Below are 21,125 nucleotides of genomic sequence, written 5' to 3'. Positions count from 1 at the left end.
CCCCCCAGCCCCATTTGAGCCCCATTCCCCCCCTCCATCCCTGTGCATCTCCACATTTTCCTGCCCCCCCCTACATTTTCATGCCCCCCCCTCCCACATTTCCGCACCCCCTACACTTTCATGCCCCCCCCCGCCAATATTTGCGTGGGGGGGTCACTGTTTTCAGTGGGGGGGGGGTCACAACCTCTTTACAACCCCCCCCCCCAGCCCCAATTTGAGCCCCATTCCCCCCCTCCATCCCTCTGCATCTCCACATTTTCCTGCCCCCCCCCAACATTTTCATGCCCCCCCCCCCACATTTTCGCACCCCCTACATTCTCATGACCCCCCCCACATATTTTCCTGCCCCCCCCCCCAATATTTTCCCGGTGGGGGGCTCACAACCTCTTTACAACCCCCCCCCAGCCCCATTTGAGCCCCATTCCCCCCCTCCATCCCTGTGCATCTCCACATTTTCGTGCCCCCCCCCCACATTTTCATGCCCCCCCCCCCCACATTTTCGCACCCCCTACACTTTCATGCCCCCCACCCCCCATATTTGCGGGGGGGGGGTCACTGTTTTCAGTGGGGGGGGGCTCACAACCTCTTTATAAACCCCCCCCCCAGCCCCATTTGAGCCCCATTCCCCCCCTCCATCCCTGTGCATCTCCACATTTTCCTGCCCCCCCCTACATTTTCATGCCCCCCCCTCCCACATTTCCGCACCCCCTACACTTTCATGCCCCCCCCCGCCAATATTTGCGTGGGGGGGTCACTGTTTTCAGTGGGGGGGGGCTCACAACCTCTTTATAAACCCCCCCCCCAGCCCCATTTGAGCCCCATTCCCCCCCTCCATCCCTGTGCATCTCCACATTTTCGTGCCCCCCCCCACATTTTCACACCCCCTACATTCTCATGACCCCCCCCCACATATTTTCCTGCCCCCCCCCCCCCAAATTTCCCGGGGGGGGGTCACTGTTTTTGGGTCAGAGCCTCTTTTCGGGCTGCGTCCTGCAGCAGCTGCGTGTCCACCTCGTCTGCTGGCAGCTGCACGTAACGAACCACGGAGCCCCGGATAAAACAGTTCTTCACAGACAGCTGAAATGAGGGGGGGGGGGGGGCGCGGGGGGGGGCAGAAAAAATGAAGGGGGGGTCAGATGGGGGGGTAACCCAAAAATGGGGGGGGTAACGTATAAGGGGGCTGAGATATGGGGGGGGAAGTGGGGTCAACTATGGGGTGGTTCTGAGCTGATATGGAGGTGGGGGGGGCGCGGGGGGGGGCAGCTGAAAAATGGGGGGGGTCCGAGGGGGGGGCAGGGGAAAAATGGGGGGGGGGAAAGTGGGGGGGGGCTGAGATATGGGGGGGGGAAATGGGGGTCGGCAGGGGGTTGGGGGTAGGGGGGGGCTGGGAGGGAGGTGGGGGGTGGGGGGGGCGCGGGGGGGGGCAGAAAAAAATGGGGGGGGGGCAGGGGGGGGGTAACCCCAAAATGGGGGGGGTAACGTATAAGGGGGCTGAGATATGGGGGGGGAAGTGGGGTCAACTATGGGGTGGTTCTGAGCTGATATGGAGGTGGGGGGGGCGCGGGGGGGGGCGGAAAAAAATGGGGGTGGTCCGAGGGGGGGGCAGCTGAAAAATGGGGGGGGGGAAAGTGGGCCATTTTGGGGTCATTTGGGGGCAATTTGGGGTCATTTGGTGTCATTTGGGGGCAATTTGGGGCCATATTGGGGTCATTTGGGGTCATTTGGGGTCATTTGGGATCTTTTTGGGGTCATTTGGGGCCATTTTGGGGCCATTTTGGGTCATTTGGGGTCATTTAGGGGTCATTTGGGGCCATTTTGGGGAAAATTTGGGGTCATTTGGGGGCATTTGGGGGCATTTTGGGGTCATTTGGGGTCATTTGGGGCCATTTTTGGGTCATTTGTGGTCATTTGGGGCCATTTTGGGGCCATTTGGAGTCATTTTGGGGTCATTTTGGGTCATTTTGGGGTCATTTGCGGTCCTTTTGGGGTCATTTGGGGTCACTTGGGGCCATTTTGGGGTCAGTTAAGGTCATTTGGGGCCATTTTGGGGCCATTTGGGGTAATTTGGGGTCATTTTGGGCCATTTTGGGGTCATTTGGGGTCATTTTGGGGTCATTTGGGGTCATTTGGGGCCATTTTGGTGTCAGTTGGGGTCATTTGGGGTCAATTTGGGGTCATTTGAGGACATTTTGGGGTCATTTGGGGTCATTTGAGATCTTTTTGGGGTCATTTGGGGTCCTTTGGGATCATTTGGGGTCATTTGGGGCCATTTTGCAGTCAGTTGGGGTCATTTGGGGCCATTTTGGGGTTATTTGGGGTCATTTGGTGTCATTTGGGGCCATTTTGGGGTCTTTTGGGGTCATTTGGGGTCATTTGGGATATTTTTGGGGTCATTTGGGGTCATTTGGGGTCATTTGGGATCTTTTTGGGGTCATTTGGGGCCATTTTGGGGTCATTTGGGGCCATTTGGGATATTTTTGGGGTCATCTGGGGTCATTTGGGGTCATTTGGGATCTTTTTGGGGTCATTTGGGGCCATTTTGAGGTCATTTGGGGTCATATGTGGTCCTTTTGGGGTCATTTGGGGTCATCTGAGATCTTTTTGGGGTCATTTGGGGCCATTTTGTGGTCATTTGGGGGTTATTTGGGGTCATTTGGGATCTTTTTGGGGCCATTTGGGGTCATTTGGGGCCAGTTGGGGTCATTTGGGGCCATTTTGGGGCCGTTTTGGGGTCATTTGGGGTCATTTGGGGCCATTTTGGGGTCATTTGGGGTCATTTTGGGGTCATTTGGGGTCATTTGGGATCTTTTTGGGGTCATTTGGGGCCACTTTGGTGTCAGTTGGGGTCATTTGGGGGCATTTTGGGGTCATTTGGGGCCATTTTGGTGTTATTTGGGGTCATTTGGGGCCATTTTGGGGTAATTTGGGGTCATTTTGGTGTCAGTTGGGGTCATTTGGGGCCATTTCGGGGTCATTTGGGGCCATTTGGGGCCATTTTGGGGTCATTTGGGGTCATTTGGAGTCATTTGGGGCCATTTCGGGGTCATTTGGGGCCATTTTGGGGTCATTTTGGGGGCATTTTGGAGTCATTTGGGAGGGAGTTGGGGGGGGGGGGGCGCGGGGGGTGGCGTGAAAAATGGGGGGGGGGCAGATGGGGGGGTAACCCAAAAATGGGGGGGGTAACGTATAAGGGGGCTGAGATATGGGGGGGGAAGTGGGGTCAACTATGGGGTGGTTCTGAGCTGATATGGAGGTGGGGGGGGCACAAAAAAATTCCGGGGGGGGGCACCCAATTGGGGGAGTTCCCCTAAATGGGGGCGGGGGGGCATCGAAAATTGGGGGGGGGGCACTGAAAATGAGTGGAGTCACCCAAAATAGGGGGCGGCACCCTAAATGGGGGGGGTCACCCAAAATGGGGGGGGGGGGCACCTAAAATGGGGGGGCACCCAACATGGGGGGGGGCACCCACAATGGGGGGGGGGCCTAAATGGGGGGGGGCACCCAAAATGGGGGGGTCACCCTAAATGGGGGGGGGGGCCACCCAAAATGAGGGGGGCACCCAAAATGGGGGGGGTCACCCAAAATGGGGGGGGGCACCCTAAATGGGGGGGCACCCAAAGTGAGGGGGGGGTCACCCAAAATGAGGGGGGGTCACCCTAAATGAGGGGGGGGCCACCCACAATGGGGGGGGGCCTAAATGGAGGGGGGCACCCAAAATGGGGGGGGTCAGCCAAAATGGGGGGGGGCACCCAAAATGAGGGGGGGGCACCCTAAATGGGGGGGGCACCCTAAATGGGGGGGTCAGCCAAAATGGGGGGGGTCACCCTAAATGGGGGGACACCAAAAAAGGGGGGGGCACCCAAAATGGGGGGCGTCACCCAAAATCGGGGGGGGTCCTAAAATGAGGGGGGGGGGTCACCCAAAATGGGGGGGGCACCCAAAATGGGGGGGGTCACCTAAAATGGGGGGGGGTACCCAAAATGAGGGGGGTCACCTAAAATGGGGGGGGTCACCCAAAATGAGGGGGGGCACCCAATACGAGGGGGGGTCAGCCAAATGGGGGGGGGTCCCTAAATGGGGGGGGTCACCCAAAATCGGGGGGGGTCACCCAAAATGGGGGGGTACCCTAAATGGGGGGGAGTCACCCAAAATAGGGGGGGGCACCCTAAATGGGGGGGGTCACCCAAAATGGGGGGGGGGGGCACCTAAAATGGGGGGGCACCCAACATGGGGGGGGGCATCCGAAATGGGGGGGGTCACCCAAAATGGGGGGGTTCCCTAAATGGGGGGGCACCCAAAGTGAGGGGGGGGGTCACCCTAAATAGGGGGGGGCAGCCAAAATGGGGGGCCACCCAAAATGGGGGTGGCCACCCACAATGGGGGGGGGCCTAAATGGGGGGGGGGCACCCAAAATGGGGGGGGTCAGCCAAAATGGGGGGGGTCACCTAAAATGGGGGGGGTCACCCAAAATGGGGGGGGTCACCCTAAATGAGGGGGGCACCCTAAATGGGGGGGGGCCACCCACAATGGGGGGGGGCCACCCACAATGGGGGGGGTCCCTAAATGGGGGGGGTCACCCAAAATGGGGGGGGCACCCTAAATGGGGGGACACCGAAAAAGGGGGGGGGTCACCCAAAATGGGGGGGGTACCCAAATGGGGGGGGGCACCGAAAAAGGGAGGGTGTCACCCAAAATGGGGGGGGGGGTTACCCATGGGGGGGGGGGGGGTCCCGAAATGGGGGGGGCACCCTAAATGAGGGGGGGGCACCCTAAAATTGTGCCACCCCCCCCAAAGAAAATCTCACCATATGCGGGTATTTCTCGGGGTCGGTGACGCTGATGTCCGTCAGTTTGATGTTCAAATACTGCGGGGGGGGGGGGGGCACCCAAGGTTGACCTCTAGTAACCCCACAGACCCCTTATTGCCCCCCCCCCCCCCCCCCAAATCCTTATTGCCCCCCCCCAGACCCTCAATTGCCCCCCCAGACCCCTTGTTGCCCCCCCAGGCCCCTTATTGCCCCCCCAGACCCCTTGTTGCCCCCCCAGGCCCCTTATTGCCCCCCCAGACCCCTTGTTGCCCCCCCAGGCCCCTTATTGCCCCCCCAGACCCCTTGTTGCCCCCCCAGGCCCCTTATTGCCCCCCCAGACCCTATTGCCCCCCCAGCCCTTTATTGCCCCCCCAGACCCCTTGTTGCCCCCCCAGACCCTCTTATTGCCCCCCCCCATTACCCCTTATTGCCCCCCCAGACCCCTTATTGCCCCCCCAGACCCCATTATTGCCCCCCCCAGATCCCTTATTGCCCCCCCAAACCCCCTTATTGCCCCCCCAGACCCCTTATTGCCCCCCCAGACCCCCTTCTTGCCCCACCAGCCCTTTATTGCCCCCCCCAGAACCCCTATTACCCCCCCCAGCCCTTTATTGCCCCCCCAGACCCCATTATTGCCCCCCCAGACCTCATATTGCCCCCCCCAGCCCTTTATTGCCCCCCTAGACCCCTTATTGCCCCCCCCAGACCCCCTTATTGCCCCCCCATTACCCCTTATTGCCCCCCCGGACCCCTTGTTGCCCCCCCAGGGCCCATATTGCCCCCTCAGACCCCCATATTGCCCCCCCCCGGGACCCCTATTACCCCCCCAAACCCCCTTATTGCCCCCCCCAGACCCCTTTTTGCCACCACCAGAGCCCTTATTGCCCCCCCAGACCCCATTGTTGCCCCCCCAGACCCCTTTATTGCCCCCCCATTACCCCTTATTGCCCCCCCCAGAATCCTTATTGCCCCCCCAGCCCTTTATTGCCCCCCCAGACCCCTTATTGCCCCCCCAGTGCCCCTATTGCCCCCCCGCAGACCCCCTATTACCCCCCCCAGAGCAATTTATTGCCCCCCCAGACCCTCTTATTGCCCCCCCCCATTACCACTTATTGCCCCCCCTGCCCCCTTATTGCCCCCCCCAGACCCTCAATTGCCCCCCCAGACCTTTATTGCCCCCCCAGACCCCATATTACCCCCCCAGACCCCTTATTGCCCCCCCAGACCCCATATTGCCCCCCCCAGCCCTTTATTGCCCCCCCAGACCCCTTATTGCCCCCCCCAGACCCCATATTGCCCCCCCCAGACCCCTTATTACCCCCCCAGACCCTCAATTGCCTCCCCCGGACCCCTTATTGCCCCCCCAGGCCCCTTATTGCCCCCCCCAGCCCTTTATTGCCCCCCCAAACCCCTTGTTGCCCCCCCAGACCCCCTTATTGCCCCCCCCAGACCCCTTATGGCCCCCCCAGACCCTCAATTGCCCCCCCAGACCCTCTTATTGCCCCCCCAGACCCCTTATTGCCCCCCCAGACCCCTTGTTGCCCCCCCCATTACCCCATATTGCCCCCCCCAGACCCCATTATTACCCCCCGAGCCCCTTAATGCCCCCCCAGACCCCCTTATTGCCCCCCCAGACCCCATTATTGCCCCCCCAGCCCTTTATTGCCCCCCCAGACCCCTTGTTGCCCCCCCAGACCCTCTTATTGCCCCCCCCATTACCCCTTATTGCCCCCCCAGACCCCTTATTGCCCCCCCCGACCCCTTATTGCCCCCCCAGACCCCATTATTGCCCCCCCCAGACCCCTTATTGCCCCCCCAAACCCCCTTATTGCCCCCCCATTACCCCTTATTGCCCCCCCAGACCCCTTATTGCCCCCCCCAGACCCCCTTCTTGCCCCACCAGCCCTTTATTGCCCCCCCCAGAACCCCTATTACCCCCCCCAGCCCTTTATTGCCCCCCCAGACCCCATTATTGCCCCCCCAGACCCCATATTGCCCCCCCCCCGGAACCCCTATTACCCCCCCAGCCCTTTATTGCCCCCCAAACCCCTTGTTGCCCCCCCAGGCCCCTTATTGCCCCCCCCAGACCCCTTATTGCCCCCCCCGGACCCCCAATTACCCCCCAGAGCAATTTATTGCCCCCCCCAGACCCCCTTATTGCCCCCCCAAACCCCCTTATTGCCCCCCCCGGACCCCTTATTACCCCCCCAGTCCCCTTTATTGCCCCCCCAGACCCCATTATTGCCCCCCCCGGACCCCCAATTACCCCCCAGAGCAATTTATTGCCCACCCAGACCCCCTTATTGCCCCCCCCAGACCCCATATTGCCCCCCCGGACCCCCAGTTACCCCCCAGAGCAATTTATTGCCCCCCCCAGACCCCTTATTGCCCCCCCAGATACCATTATTACCCCCCCATTACCCCTTATTGCCCCCCAAGACGCCATTATTGCCCCCCCCCCAGGCCCCTTATTGCCCCCCAAACCCCTTATTGCCCCCCCCCAGACCCCATTATTACCCCCCCCCAGACCCCTTCTTGCCCCCCCAGAGCCCCTCTATTGCCCCCCCAGACCCCTTATTGCCCCCCCCAGACCCCCTTCTTGCCCCACCAGCCCTTTATTGCCCCCCCAGACCCCTTGTTGCCCCCCCAAACCCCCTTATTGCCCCCCCCGGACCCCTTATTACCCCCCCAGTCCCCTTTATTGCCCCCCCAGACCCCATTATTGCCCCCCCCGGACCCCCAATTACCCCCCAGAGCAATTTATTGCCCCCCCCAGACCCCCTTATTGCCCCCCCCAGACTCCATATTGCTCCCCCGGACCCCCAGTTACCCCCCAGAGCAATTTATTGCCCCCCCCAGACCCCTTATTGCCCCCCCAGATACCATTATTACCCCCCCATTACCCCTTATTGCCCCCCAAGACGCCATTATTGCCCCCCCCCAGGCCCCTTATTGCCCCCCAAACCCCTTCTTGCCCCCCCGCAGACCCCATTATTGCCCCCCCCAGACCCTTATTGCCCCCCCCAGACCCCTTCTTGCCCCCCCAGAGCCCCTCTATTGCCCCCCCAGACCCCTTATTGCCCCCCCCAGACCCCCTTCTTGCCCCACCAGCCCTTTATTGCCCCCCCCAGAACCCCTATTACCCCCCCCAGCCCCTTATTGCCCCCCCAGACCACCTTATTGCCCCCCCAGACCCCATATTGCCCCCCCCCCCCGAACCCCTATTACCCCCCCAGCCCTTTATTGCCCCCCAAACCCCTTGTTGCCCCCCCAGGCCCCTTATTGCCCCCCCAGACCCCCTTATTGCCCCCCCCAGACCCCTTATGGCCCCCCCAGACCCTCAATTGCCCCCCCAGACCCTCTTATTGCCCCCCCAGACCCCATTATTGCCCTCCCCCGGACCCTTTATTGCCCCCCCATTAAACCTTATTGCCCCGCCCAGAATCCTTATTGCCCCCCCAGCCCTTTATTGCCCCCCAGACCCCTTATTGCCCCCCCAGACCCTCAATTGCCCCCCCAGACCCCTTGTTGCCCCCCCATTACCCCATATTGCCCCCCCAGACCCCATTATTACCCCCGAGCCCCTTAATGCCCCCCCATTACCCCTTATTGCCCCCCCGGACCCCTTATTGCCCCCCCCAGACCCTCAATTGCCCCCCCAGACCCCTTGTTGCCCCCCCAGACCCCTTATTGCCCCCCCAGAACCCCTATTGCCCCCCCAGACCCCTTATTGCCCCCGCAGACCCCATTATTGCCCCCCCCCCGACCCCATTATTGCCCGCCCATTACCCCTTATTGCCCCCCCCCAGCCGTTTATTGCCCCCCCAGAGCCCCTCTATTGCCCCCCCAGACCCCTTATTGCCCCCCCCAGACCCCCTTCTTGCCCCACCAGCCCTTTATTGCCCCCCCCAGAACCCCTATTACCCCCCCCAGCCGTTTATTGCCCCCCCAGAGCCCCTCTATTGCCCCCCCCGACCCCATTATTGCCCGCCCATTACCCCTTATTGCCCCCCCCAGCCCTTTATTGCCCCCCCAGACCCCTTGTTGCCCCCCCATTACCCCATATTGCCCCCCCAGACCCCATTATTACCCCCCGAGCCCCTTAATGCCCCCCCAGACCCCCTTATTGCCCCCCCCCAGGCCCCTTATTGCCCCCCAAACCCCGTATTGCCCCCCCCAGACCCCTTTATTGCCCCCCCATTACCCCTTATTGCCCCCCCAAACCCCTTATTGCCCCCCAAACCCCTTATTGCCCCCCCCGGACCCCCAATTACCCCCCAGAGCAATTTATTGCCCCCCCAGACCCCATTATTGCCCCCCCAGGCCTTTATTGCCCCCCCAGACCCCCCTATTGCCCCCCCAGATGCCATTATTACCCCCCCATTACCCCTTATTGCCCCCCCCAGTCCCCCAAGCATCCCATATTGCCCCCCCAGACCCCCCCTCCCCAAATTTACCCCTAATCCCCCCCCCCCCCAAAAAAAAGACCCCCCCCCCCCCCTCACCTGGTCTACAGAGTGCAGAGTTCCACAGATGCTGCGGGGGGGGGCAACAAAATCATGAAGGGGGGGGGGGGCAATTATTTGGGGGGTCCAATAATGGGGTGGGGGGCAACAGAAGGTTACGAAGGGGGGGGCAATAATTGGGGAGGGGGTCCAATAATGGGGGGGGAATAATTGGGGGGGGGGCTCCAATAATGGGGGGGGGGCAACAGAAGGTCATGAAGGGGGGGGTCCAATAATTGGGGGGGGTTCCAATAATTGGGGAGGGGGTCCAATAATGGGGGGGGGGGCAACAGAAGGTCATGAAGGGGGGGGTCCAAAAATGGGGGGGTTCCAATAATGGGGGGGGGGGGGCAATAGAGGGTCATGAAAGGGGGGGGGGGGGTCCAATAATGGGGGGGGGGTTCCAATAATGGGGGGGGGGCAATAATGGGGGGGGTCCAATAATGGGGGGGGGGGCAACAAAAGGTCATGAATTGGGGGGGGGTGGGTCCAATAATTGGGGAGGGGCTCCAATAATGGAGGGGGGGGGGCAATAATTGGGGAGGGGAGCCAATAATGGGGGGGGTTCAATAATGGGGGGGGTCCAATAATGGGGGGGTTCAATAATGGGGGGGGGTCCAATAATTGGGGAAGGGGTCCAATAATGGGGGGGGGGAGGCAACAAAAGGTCATGAAGGGGGGGGGTCCAAAAATGGGGGTTTCCAATAATGGGGGGGGGGGGGCAACAGATGGTCATGAAGGGGGGGGGGTCCAATAATCGGGGGGGGGGTTCCAATAATGGGGGGGGGCAATAATGGGGGGGGTCCAATAATGGGGGGGGGGGGCAACAAAAGGTCATGAATTGGGGGGGGCAATAATTGGGGGGGGGGGGTCCAATAATTGGGGGGGGTTCCATTAGTTGGGGAGCGGGTCCAATAATGGGGGGGGGGGAGCAATAATTGGGGGGGGGGGGCAACAGAAGGTCATGAATTGGGGGGGGGTGGGTCCAATAATTGGGGAGGGGCTCCAATAATGGGGGGGGGGGCAATAATTGGGGAGGGGGTCCAATAATGGGGGGGGGGAGCAATAATTGGGGGGGGGGGGCAACAGAAGGTCATGAATTGGGGGGGGGGGGTCCAATAATTGGGGAGGGGCTCCAATAATGGGGGGGGGGGCAATAATGGGGGGGGGTCCAATAATTGGGGAGGTGGTCCAATAATGGGGGGGGGGAGCAATAATTGGGGGGGGGGGGCAACAGAAGGTCATGAATTGGGGGTGGGGTCCAATAATTGGGGAGGGGCTCCAATAATGGAGGGGGGGGGGCAATAATTGGGGAGGGGGTCCAATAATTGGGGGGGGTTCCAATAATTGGGGAGGGGGTCCAATAATTGGGGAGGGGGTCCAATAATGGGGGGGGGGGAGCAATAATTGGGGGGGGGGGGCAACAGAAGGTCATGAATTGGGGGGGAGGGGTCCAATAATTGAGGAGGGGCTCCAATAATGGAGGGGGGGGGGCAATAATTGGGGAGGGGGTGCAATAATGGGGGGGGGAATCATTGGGGGGGGGAATAATTGGGGGGGGGCAATAATTGGGGGGGGGTTCAATAATGGGGGGGGTTCCAATAATGGGGGGGGGGGGTCCAATAATTGGGAAGGGGGCCCAATAATGGGGGGGGGGCAATAATTGGGGAGCAGGGTCCAATAATGGGGGGGGGCAATAATTGGGGAGGGGGTCCAATAATGGGGGGGGGGGGCAATAATTGGGGGGGGGGGCAACAGAAGGTCATGAATTGGGGGGGGGGGTCCAATAATTGGGGAGGGGGTCCAATAATGGGGGGGGGGGAGCAAGAATTGGGGGGGGGCAACAGAAGGTCATGAATTGGGGGGGGGGGGGTCCAATAATTGGGGGGGGTCCAATAGTGGAGGGGGGGGCAACAATTGGGGAAGGGGTCCAATAATTGGGGGGGTTCCAATAATGGGGGGGGGGACAATAGAGGGTCATGAAGGGGGGGGGGGTCCAATAATCGGGGGGGGGTTCCAATAATGGGGGGGGGCAACAGAAGGTCATGAATTGGGGGGGGTCCAATAATGGGGGGGGGTTCAAATAATGGGGAGGGGGGGTCCAATAATTAGAGGGGGGGGGGGATTTATCATTGGGGGGGGGGGGGGGGGTTCCATTTTTTTGGTTGTTCCATTTTGGAGCTGATCCCATTTTGGGGGGGGGGGGGGCGTTTTTTTGGGGGGGGTCTCATTTTTTTGGGGGGGGGTCCCATTTTTGGGTGGGGGGCAACATTGCGAGGGGTGGGGTCTCGTTTTCGGGGGGGGTCGTCCCATTTTTTTTTGGGGGGGGGTCACATTTTGGGGGGGGGTCTCCAATTTTATTTTTTTTTGGGGGGGGGACGGGTCCCCATTTTTGGGGGGGGTGCATTTGGGGGGGGGGGACGGACCCCGTTTTTTGTGGTCGTCCCACTTTGATGTTGGGGGGGCGTCGTTTTTTTGGGGGGGGTCGTTTTTTTTTTTGGGGGGGTGTTTGGGGGGGGTCATTTTTTGGGGGGGGGTCTTTTTTTTGGGGGGGGGGGGGGGGTCGTATTGCCCCCCACCTGAGGTCGTTCTTCAGCTCCACCACCACGTCTTTGCCCACCAATGACTTGAAGAATGAATAGAACAGCTGGGGGGGGGGAGTAATTAATGAGGGGGGGGGTAATTAATGGGGGGGGGGGGGGTGATTAATGAGGGGGGGGGGATAACGGCAGGGGGGGATTAATGAGAGGGGGAGAACAGGGGGGGGCTCTGGGGTGTTAATTGTCTCCCCAACCCCCCCCCCCTCCTTGCTGCCCCCCCCCCCACCCCATTTCATCGCCCCCCCCCCCCCCCAATTTTCTCCCATTCCCCCCCCCTCTATTCCACCCCCCATTTTCTGCTGCTGTTTTTCACCAAATTCACCCATTTTCCCCCAAATTTCCCCCAAATCCCCCAATGTTCCCCCAAATTTCCCCATTTTCCCCCAAATTTTGCCCAAATCCCCCAATTTTTTCCCCCCATTCTCCCCGAAATCCCCCCAATTTCCCCCCAGTTTTCCCCCAAATCCCCCAATTTTTGCCCCAAATCCCCTCATTTTCCCCCAAAATCCCCCATTTTCCCCCAATTTCCCCCAATTTTTCCCCCCAATCCCCCAATTTTCCCCCAAGTTCCCCCGTTCTTTTCCCCCATTTTCCCTCAAATCCCCCCATTTTCCCCCGATTTTCCCCAATCCCCCAAATTTTGCCCAAATCCCCCAATTTTTTCCCCCAAATTTCCCCGAAATCCCCCAATTTTCCCCCATTTTCCCCCAAATCCCCCCATTTTCCCCCATTTTCCCCCAAATTTTGCCCAAATTCCCCAATTATTCCCCCAAATTTTCCCCCTAATCCACCAATTTTCCCCCAATCTCCTCCAATTTTCCCCCAAATCCCCCCAATTTCCCCCAAATCCCCCAATTTTTCCCCAAATTACCCCAATTTTTGCCCCAAATTCCCCCATTTTCCCCCCAATTCCCCAATTTTCCCCCAATTTTCACCAAATCCCCCACTTTTCTCCCAATTTTCTCCAAAATTCCCCCATTCTCCCTGAATTATTCTCATATTCCCCATTTTCCCCTCATTTTTCCCTCAATTTCCCCCAAATTTCACCCCAAATCCCCCCATTTTCCCAATTTCCCCCCCAAATCCCCCATTTCCCCCCCAATTTCTCCCAATTTTTTCCCCAAATCTTCACCCTTTCCCCCAAATATTCCCCAATTTTCCCCCAAATCCCCAATTTTCTCCTAATTTTCCACCCAAATCCCCCAATTTTCCTCCATTTTGCCCCCAAATTCCACCCCAAATCCCCCAATTTCGCCCCAAATTCCCCCTCTTCCCCCAATTTTCCCCCAAATCCCCAATTTTTCCCTAATTTCCCCCGAAATCCCCCAATTTTCCCCAATTTCCCCCCCAAATTCCACCCCAAATCCCCGAATTTTGCCCCATATTCCCCCTCTTCCCCCAATTTTCCCCCAAATCCCCAATTTTCTCCTAATTTTCCACCCAAATCCCCCAATTTTCCCCCATTTTGCCCCCAAATTCCCCCACAAATCCCCCAGTTTTGCCCCAAATTCCCCCTCTTCCCCCCAATTTTCCCCCAAATCCCCTATTTTCCCCCAATTTCCCCCCAAATCCCCCAATTTTCCTCCATTTTGTCCCCAAATTTCGCCCCATATTCCCCCTCTTCCCCCCAATTTTCCCCCAAATCCCCAATTTTCCCCTAATTTTCCACCCACATCTCCCAATTTTCCCCCATTTCCCCCCCAAATTCCCCCCCAAATCCCCACATTCTCCCAATTTCCCCCAAATCCCCCAAATTCTCCCCAATTTTCCCCATTTCAACCTTTTTCTCCCATTTCTCCCCCCCTCCCCCCCAAACCCGGCCATTTCCCACCATTTTCCCCCATCCCCACTCAAATACCCCCCCTCCCTCTCGCCCTCCGCCCCCAATTTGCCCAAAATTGCCCGAATTCGCCCCAATTCCCACCGCCCACCATTGCTGCGGCTTCTGCTGTTCCGCGCGCTGCGCTAAGCCCCGCCCCTTCCGCCCTCAAAACCACCCACTTCCGCCCGTAACCTCACGCACTTCCGCCCGTAACCTCACGCACTTCCGCCCTTAACCCCACCCACTCCCGCCCTTAACCCCACTTACTCCCGCCCTTAATCCGACCCACTTCCGCCCTTAGTTCGACGCACTTCCGGTTATAACCCCTCCCCTTCCGCCCATAACCCAAACCCTCCCGCTCCAAACCACACCGTATCCCTTCTCAACTCACCCACTTCCGCCCTTAATTCAACCCACTTCCGGTTATAACCCTTCCCCTTCCGCCCATAACCCAATTAACCCACACCAGCTATCCCTCACAACCCATCCACTTCCGCCCTTAATTCGACCCACTTCCGCTCTTAACCCACCCATTTCCGCCCTTAATTCTACCCACTTCCGCCCTTAACCCATCCACTTCCGCCTATAACTCCTCCCCTTCCGCCCGTACCCCAACCCCTCCCTCTCCAAACCGCACCCGCTATCCCTCCCAACCCACCCGCTTCCGGTTCAAACCCCACCCGCTTCCGGTTCAAACCCCACCCCCCTCACCAAACACCCGTCGCACAGTAGTGACGTCACACCGCGCGCTCCTCTCTCCCCTCCCGAAGCGATGGAGGCGGCAGCGGCGGCGGCGGGCGGCGAGGTGTGAGGAGGAGGGGGGGGGGGGAGGGGTGGCGGATTTGTGGGGGTCCCGATCCCCTTTTTGAGATGGGGGGGGGGAAATGAAACCCCCCCCTAAACCCGGGGTTAGCCCCCCCCCACATTAAGACCCCCCCCCAACATTGAGGCCTACGGCCCCCATTGAAGCCTGCGGCCCCCTCCTCACCCCCTTTTATTTACCCCCCCCCTCCCCACCCCCCCCACCGTTTATTTGCCCCCCCCCCCCCAACCCCAGGACCCCACCGTGGCCTCGGCCCTCATGGCAGAACCCGGAGACCCCGGTGAGTGCCCCCCCCCTCCCTTTATTTCCCCATAATCGCCCCCCCCCACACTTTATTTCCCCCTAATCCCCCCCCCCCCATTTCATTCCTCCCCCCCCCCCCGCTATCGTGTGTTTTTTTTTGTATTTCCCCCCTTCCTATAGGCCACGCCCCCCGAAGCCCCGCCCCTTCCGGCAACGAAGCCCCTCCCCCAAGCCCCCCCCTTTGCCTCCTCCCCCCTCATCCTCTACCCGGGGGGTGCGGACCCCCGGAGGGGGGAGAGGAAACCGTGATGATGGGGGGGGGGGAGGAGAAGGGGAGGGGCTGCTGGGACCCCCCCCAACGACGGCTGGCTCCAGTCCTAAAGGGCTGACAGGTGAGGAGGGGGCGTTTTGGGGGGGGGGGGTCTTATGGGGTCTGGGGGGGTCGTAAAGGGGTCTTGGGGGGGGTCTTATGGGGTCTGGGGGGGTCGTAAAGGGGTCTTGGGGGGGGTCTTATGGGGTTTGGGGGGGTCGTAAAGGGGTCTTGGGGGGGGTCTTATGGGGTTTGGGGGGGTCGTAAAGGGGTCTTAGGGGGGGTCTTATGGGTCTGGGGGGGTCCTAAAGGGGTCTTGGGGGGGGTCTTATGGGGTCTGGGGGGGTCGTAAAGGGGTCTTAGGGGGGGGGTTTTGGGGAGGTCGTAAAGGGGTCCTGATGATGGGTCTTGTGGGGGGGGGTCTTATGGGGTCTGGAGGGGGTCCGAGGGGGTCTTTGGGGGGGCTATGGGGTCTTGGGGGGGTCCTAAAGGGGTCCTGGGCGTCCTGATGATGGGTCTTATGGGATCTGGGGGGGGTCTTATGGGGTCTTGGGGGGGTCCTAAAGGGGTCCTGGGGGTCCTGATGATGGGTCTTGGGGGGGGGGGGGGGAGGTCTTAAAGGGGTCCGGGGGGGTCTTATGGGGTCTGGAGGGGGAGGGGGATTTGGGGGGGGGGGGGTTCCTGGGGGTCCTATGGAGTCTGGGGAAGGAGGGGGGGTCGTAAAGGGGTCTTGGGGGGTCTTAAAAGGGGTCTGGGGGGGGGTTTATGGGGTCTTGGGGGTGTCCTGAAGGGGTCCTGGGGGTCCTGATGATGGATCTTATGGGATCTGGGGGGGGTCTTATGGGGTCTTGGGGGGGTCGTAAAGGGGTCCTGATGATGGGTCTTGTTGGGGGGGTCTTATGGGGTCTGGGTGGGGGTCTGGGGGGGTCATTAGGGGGACTGTGGGGTCTTTGGGGGGTCCTAAAGGGGTCCGGGGGGTCCTGATGATGGGTTTTGGGGAGAGGGGGGGGTCTTAAAGGGGTTCTGGGGGGGTCTTATGGGGTCTTTGGGGGGGACTATGGGGTCTTGGGGGGGGGTCCTAAAGGGGTCCGGGGGTCCTGATGATGGGTCTTGTGGGGGGGGGGTCTTATGGGGTCTGGGCGGGGGTCCAGGGGGGTCTTTGGGGGGGCTATGGGGTCTTGGGAGGGTCCTAAAGGGGAGGGGGTCCTGATGATAGGTCTTGGGGAGAGGGGGGGGTCTTAAAGGAGTCTTGGGGGGGGTCTTATGGGGTCTTGGGGGGGTCGTAAAGGGGTCCTGATGATGGGTCTTGGAGGGGGGGGGGTCTTATGGGGTCTGGGCAGGGGTCCGGGGGGGTCTTTGGGGGGCTATGGGGTCTTGGGGGGGTCCTAAAGGGGTCCTGGGGGTCCTGATGATGGGTCTTGGGGGGAGGGGGGGTCTTATGGGGTCTGGGGGGGGTCCTAAAGGGGTCCGGGGGGTTCCTAAGGGGTCTTTTGGGGACTATGAGGTCTTGGGAGGGTCCTAAAGGGGTCTGGGGGGGTCCTGATAATGGGTCTTGGGGGGGGTCTTATGGGGTCTTGGGGTCGTAAAGGGGTCCTGATGATGGGTCTTGTGGGGGGGGGGTCTTATGGGGTCTGGGCGGGGGTCCGGGGGGGTCTTTGGGGGGACTGTGGGGTCTTGGGGGGGTCCTAAAGGGGTCTTGTGGGGGGTCCTGCTGATGGGTCTTGTGGGGGGGGGGGGTCTTATGGGGTCTTGGGTTAGGGGGGGTAATTTGGGGGGAAATAGGGGAGCAGTTGGGGGTCTTGCGGTTGATTTGGGTGGGGGGGGGAGGAAACTGGACCCATTTGGGGGTCACTGATACCCCCCCCTTTTTTATCTCCCCCCCTTTTTTATTTCCCCCCCCATCTCCCCCCCATCGTCTCTTCCCATCTCTCCTCCTCATCTCCCCCTCATCTCCCCCCCTTCTAACCCCCCCCCCCATTTTCCCCCCCCACATCTTCCCCCCCTTTTACCTCTCCCCCCATCTTCCCCCCCATCTTCCCCCCCATCTTCCCCCCCATCTTCCCCCTTTTACCTCCCCCCCATGTTCCCCCCCCATGTTCCCCCCCCATCTTCCCCCCCCATCTTCCCCCCCCCTCATTCCCCCCCCCATCTCCCCCCATCTCCCCCCTTTTACCTCCCCCCTCATCTCCCCCCCCTCATCTCCCCCCCCATTCTCCCCCCCCATTCTCCCCCCCCATTCTCCCCCCCCATTCTCCCCCCATCATCTCCCCCCCCATCATCTCCCCCCCCATCATCTCCCCCCCCTCATTTCCCCCCCATCTCCCCCCCCATCTTCCCCCCCCCATTCTCCCCCCATCTCCCCCCCCATCATCTCCCCCCCCATCTCCCACCCCCATCTTCCCCCCCATCATCTCCCCCCACATCTTCCCCCCCCATCTTCCCCCCTCTCATTCCCCCCCCTCATCTTCCCTCCATCTTCTCCCTTTTACCTCCCCCCCCATCTTCCCCCCCCCATCTTCCCCCCCCATCTTCCCCCCCCATCTTCCCCCCCCATCTTCCCCCCCATCTTCCCCCCCCATCTCCCCCCCCCATCTCCCCCCCCATCTCCCCCCCCCATCTCCCCCCCCCATCTTCCCCCCTCTCATTCCCCCCCCTCATCTTCCCTCCATCTTCTCCCTTTTACCTCCCCCCCCATCTTCCCCCCCCATCTTCCTCCCCCCATCTTCCCCCCCCATCTTCCCCCCCCATCTTCCCCCCCCCCATCTTCCCCCCCATCTTCCCCCCCCCATCTTCCCCCCCATCTCCCCCCCCCATCTTCCCCCCCATCTCCCCCCCCCATCTTCCCCCCCATCTTCCCCCCCATCTTCCCCCCCCCATCTTCCCCCCCCCATTTTCCCCCCTTTATCTCCCCCCCATCTTCCCCCTCCATCTCCCGCTCATCTCCCCCCCCATCTCCCCCCCCATCTTCCCTTCCCCCCCATCCTCCCCCCCATCTCCCCCCCATCTTCCCCCCCCTCATTCCCCCCCTCATCTTCCCCCCATCTTCCCCCTTTTACCTCCCCCCCCATCTCCCACCCCCATCTCCCCCCCCATCATCTCCCCCCCCCTCATCTCCCCCCCCATCTCCCCCCCCCATCTCCCCCTCCTTCTCCCCCCCCATCTCCCCCCATCATCTCCCCCCCCATCATTTCCTCCCTCATCTTTCGCCCCAATCTTCCCCCCCCTCATTTCCCCCCCCTCATTTCCCCCCCCTCATTTCCCCCCCCCATCTTTCCCCCCTTTATCCCCCCCCCCATCTTCCCCCCATCTTCCCCCTTTTACCTCCCCCCCCATCTTCCCCCCTTTATCCCCCCCCCCATCTTCCCCCCATCTTCCCCCTTTTACCTCCCCCCCCATCTTCCCCCCCCATCTTCCCCCCCATCTTCCCCCCCATCTTCCCCCCTTTATCTCCCCCCCATCATCTCCCCCCCCATTTTCCCCCCTTTATCTCCCCCCCATCATCTCCCCCCCCCATTTTCCCCCCTTTATCTCCCCCCCCATCTTCCCTTCCCCCCCCATCTTCCCCCCCCTCATCTCCCCCCCTCATTCCCCCCCACATCTCCCCCCCCATCATTTCCCCCCCATCTCCCCCCATCATCTCCCCCCCCATCTTCCCCCCCTTTATTCTTCCCCCCCACCCCCCCCTTATCTCCCCCCCCCTTTTTTCCAACTTCAGGCCACGCCACCAAGACGCTGCCACCCCCCCCCGCCGTCCTCCCCCCCGTGCCCCCCCCCAGCCGTGCCAAAATGTCTTTAACAGGCGCAGGCAAATCCCCCCCAGGACAAAGTTTGGCTTTACGTCTCCTTACCCTTCCTGGTGGGGGGGGGGGGACGGGTGGAGGAAGACCCCCCCCACCCTCTACATCCCCCCCCCCCCCACAACTCCACGAACAGACCCCCCCTCCCCCACCCCCTCCTCCTCCTCCTCCTCCTCCTCCTCCTCTTCTTCCTCCTCCCCCCCCACCGCCCCCCCCTCCCCCCCCATCCCAGGAGCCCCCCCCCCCCCACCCTAAAGTTCACCGTGCTCGGAAGACTATGGCCAAACCCAGCAATGGGCAGGTGAGGAAATTTTGGGGGGGGGGGGGGGGTCCTGATAGGATTTGGGGGGGGGGGGGGTCTTGAGGTCCCATAGGTGGGAATTTGGGGTCCCATGGGTGGGAATTTGGGGTCCTGGGGGGGTCCAGGGGTCCTATGGGTGGGAATTGGGGGTCCTGGGGGGGTCTTGGGGTCCCATGGGTGCCAATTGGGGGTCCTAGGGGGGGGTCTGCATGGGGTTGGGGGGGGTCTTGGGGTCCCATGGGTGGGAATTGGGGATCCTGGGGGGGTCTTGGGGTCCCATGGGTGGGAATTTGGGGTCCTGGGGGGGGGTTCTGGGGTCTCATGGGTGGGAATTTGGGGTCCTGGGGGTGTCCAGGGGTCCTATGGGTGGAAATTGGGGGTCCTGGGGGGGTCTTGGAGTCCCATGGGTGGGAATTTGGGGTCCTGGGGGGGTCTTGAGGTCCCATGGGTGGGAATTGGGGGTCCTGGGGGGGGGTCTTGGGGTCCCAGGGTGGGAATTTGGGGTCCTGAGGGGGGGGTCCTGGGGTCTCATAGGTGGGAATTTGGGGTCCTGGGGGGGTCTTGAGGTCCCATGGGCGGGAATTGGGGGTCCTGGGGGGGTCCAGGGGTCCCATGGGTGCCAATTGGGGGTCCTAGGGGGGGGTCTGCATGGGGTTGGGGGGGGTCTTGAGGTCCCATGGGTGGGAATTGGGGGTCCTGGGGGGGTCCAGGGGTCCCATGGGTGGCAATTGGGTGTCCTGGGGGGGGTCTGCATGGGGTTGGGGGGGGTCTTGGGGGTCCCATGGGTGGGAATTTGGGGTCCTGGGGGGGTCCTGGGGTCCCAGGGTGGGAATTGGGGGTCCTGGGGGGGGTCTTGAGGTCCCATGGGTGGGAATTTGCGGTCCTGGGGGGGGGTCCTGGGGTCCCAAGGTGGGAATGTGGGGTCCCAGGGGGGTTGGGGGGGGTACGTTTGGGGGGACCCCTCCCCACCTAAGTGATTTTATGCCCCCCCCCAAAAAAAAAAACCCATGGAAAAGGTGCCTGAAAAAAGGGTGTCGGAGATGCTGCACTTCAGGGTGTCGGATGAGCTGAGGAGCATCGAGGAGCCGGGTGAGGGGGGGGGGGTTAATTAATTAATTGGGGGGGGGGGCTAATTAATTAATTGGGGGGGTTGGGGGAATGAATTAATTGGGGGGGAGGTTCTGGGGAAAGTGGGGGGGGGGTTTAGGAGTTGTATGGGGGGGGATTGGGGGATGGGGGGGTGGGGGGAGCTGGGATGTGGGGGGGAGTTTGGGGGGGGGGAGGTTTTAGTGGGGGGGGGCATTGGTTTGGGTGGGGGGGGGAACCTGGGGGGGGGGAGGTTTTGGGGGGGGGGGGACACCTGGGAGGTGGGGGGGGGAGTTTAGGGGGGGGAGGTTTTGGGGGGGGGGACCTGGGAGGTGGGGGGGAGTTTGGGGGGGGGGGGCATTGGTTTGGGGGGGGGCTATATGTGGGGGGGGGCATTGGTTTGGGTGGGGGGGGGAACCTGGGGGGGGGGGGGAGGTTTTGGGGGGGGGGACCTGGGAGGTGGGGGGGAATTTGGGGGGTGGGGGAGGTTTTGGTGGGGGGGGGGGCATTGGTTTGGGGGGGGGGAGCAGGGGGGAGGGGGGGAGTTTGGGGGGGGGAGGTTTTGGTGGGGGGGGGGGGGCATTGGTTTTGGGGGGGGGAGCTGGGAGGTGGGGGGGGGAGTTTGGGGGGGGGGGAGAGGTTTTGGTGGGGGGGGGGGGGCATTGGTTTGGGGGGGGGGAAGGACCTGGGAGGTGGGGGGGAGTTTGGGGGGGGGGGGCATTGGTTTGGGGGGGGGGGTCCCATAGGTGGGAATTGGGGGTCGTGGGGGGGGGTCTGCATGGGGTTGGGGGGGTCTTGCGGTCCCATGGGTGGGAATTGGGGTTTCTGGT

At 61.7% G+C, this 21,125-nt stretch overlaps 2 protein-coding genes and 1 long non-coding RNA gene across 3 annotated transcripts in view; 2 read left to right on the top strand and 1 right to left on the bottom strand.

Annotated features, from left to right (window-relative positions):
- Window positions 1-910: 910 nt before the first annotated feature.
- LSM2 (LSM2 homolog, U6 small nuclear RNA and mRNA degradation associated) lies at window positions 911-13,904 on the bottom strand. Its single transcript, XM_090129281.1, has 5 exons — window positions 13,845-13,904; window positions 11,893-11,960; window positions 9,314-9,344; window positions 4,806-4,865; window positions 911-1,077 (listed from the first exon to the last, which is right to left on the bottom strand). The coding sequence occupies exons 1-5, from the start codon at window positions 13,845-13,847 to the stop codon at window positions 952-954; spliced, it is 288 nt and encodes a 95-aa protein (XP_089985407.1). The 5' UTR covers window positions 13,848-13,904; the 3' UTR covers window positions 911-951.
- LOC149913751 (uncharacterized) lies at window positions 13,804-18,878 on the top strand. Its single transcript, XR_016461055.1, has 4 exons — window positions 13,804-14,540; window positions 14,793-14,838; window positions 14,982-15,193; window positions 18,827-18,878. It is a non-coding gene; the product is annotated as an uncharacterized LOC149913751 (long non-coding RNA).
- A 266-nt stretch (window positions 18,879-19,144) lies between these two features.
- Window positions 19,145-21,125, top strand: part of EHMT2 (euchromatic histone lysine methyltransferase 2) — a 66,443-nt gene continuing 64,462 nt past the window's right edge. Inside the window, exons 1-2 of the mRNA XM_090129280.1 lie at window positions 19,145-19,209; window positions 20,226-20,298. Coding sequence (XP_089985406.1) covers window positions 19,186-19,209; window positions 20,226-20,298 — 97 coding nt within the window. The 5' untranslated portion in view covers window positions 19,145-19,185. The remainder of the gene's footprint in view (window positions 19,210-20,225; window positions 20,299-21,125) is intronic.

This window comes from Phasianus colchicus, chromosome 35 (assembly GCF_987193195.1).
Source record: "Phasianus colchicus chromosome 35, bPhaCol1.hap1.1, whole genome shotgun sequence".
Lineage (NCBI taxonomy): Eukaryota > Metazoa > Chordata > Aves > Galliformes > Phasianidae > Phasianus > Phasianus colchicus.
This window is presented reverse-complemented; position numbering and strand designations above follow the sequence as displayed.

Excerpts from the sequence above, each read along its gene's own strand:
- LSM2 (XM_090129281.1), bottom strand. Across the intron at positions 9,345-11,892 it reads GAGCTGAAGAACGACCTCAG|CATCTGTGGAACTCTGCACT; the intron begins GTGGGGGGCAAT and ends CCCCCCCCGCAG. Across the intron at positions 1,078-4,805 it reads CCGAGAAATACCCGCATATG|CTGTCTGTGAAGAACTGTTT; the intron begins GTGAGATTTTCT and ends CCCTCATTTCAG.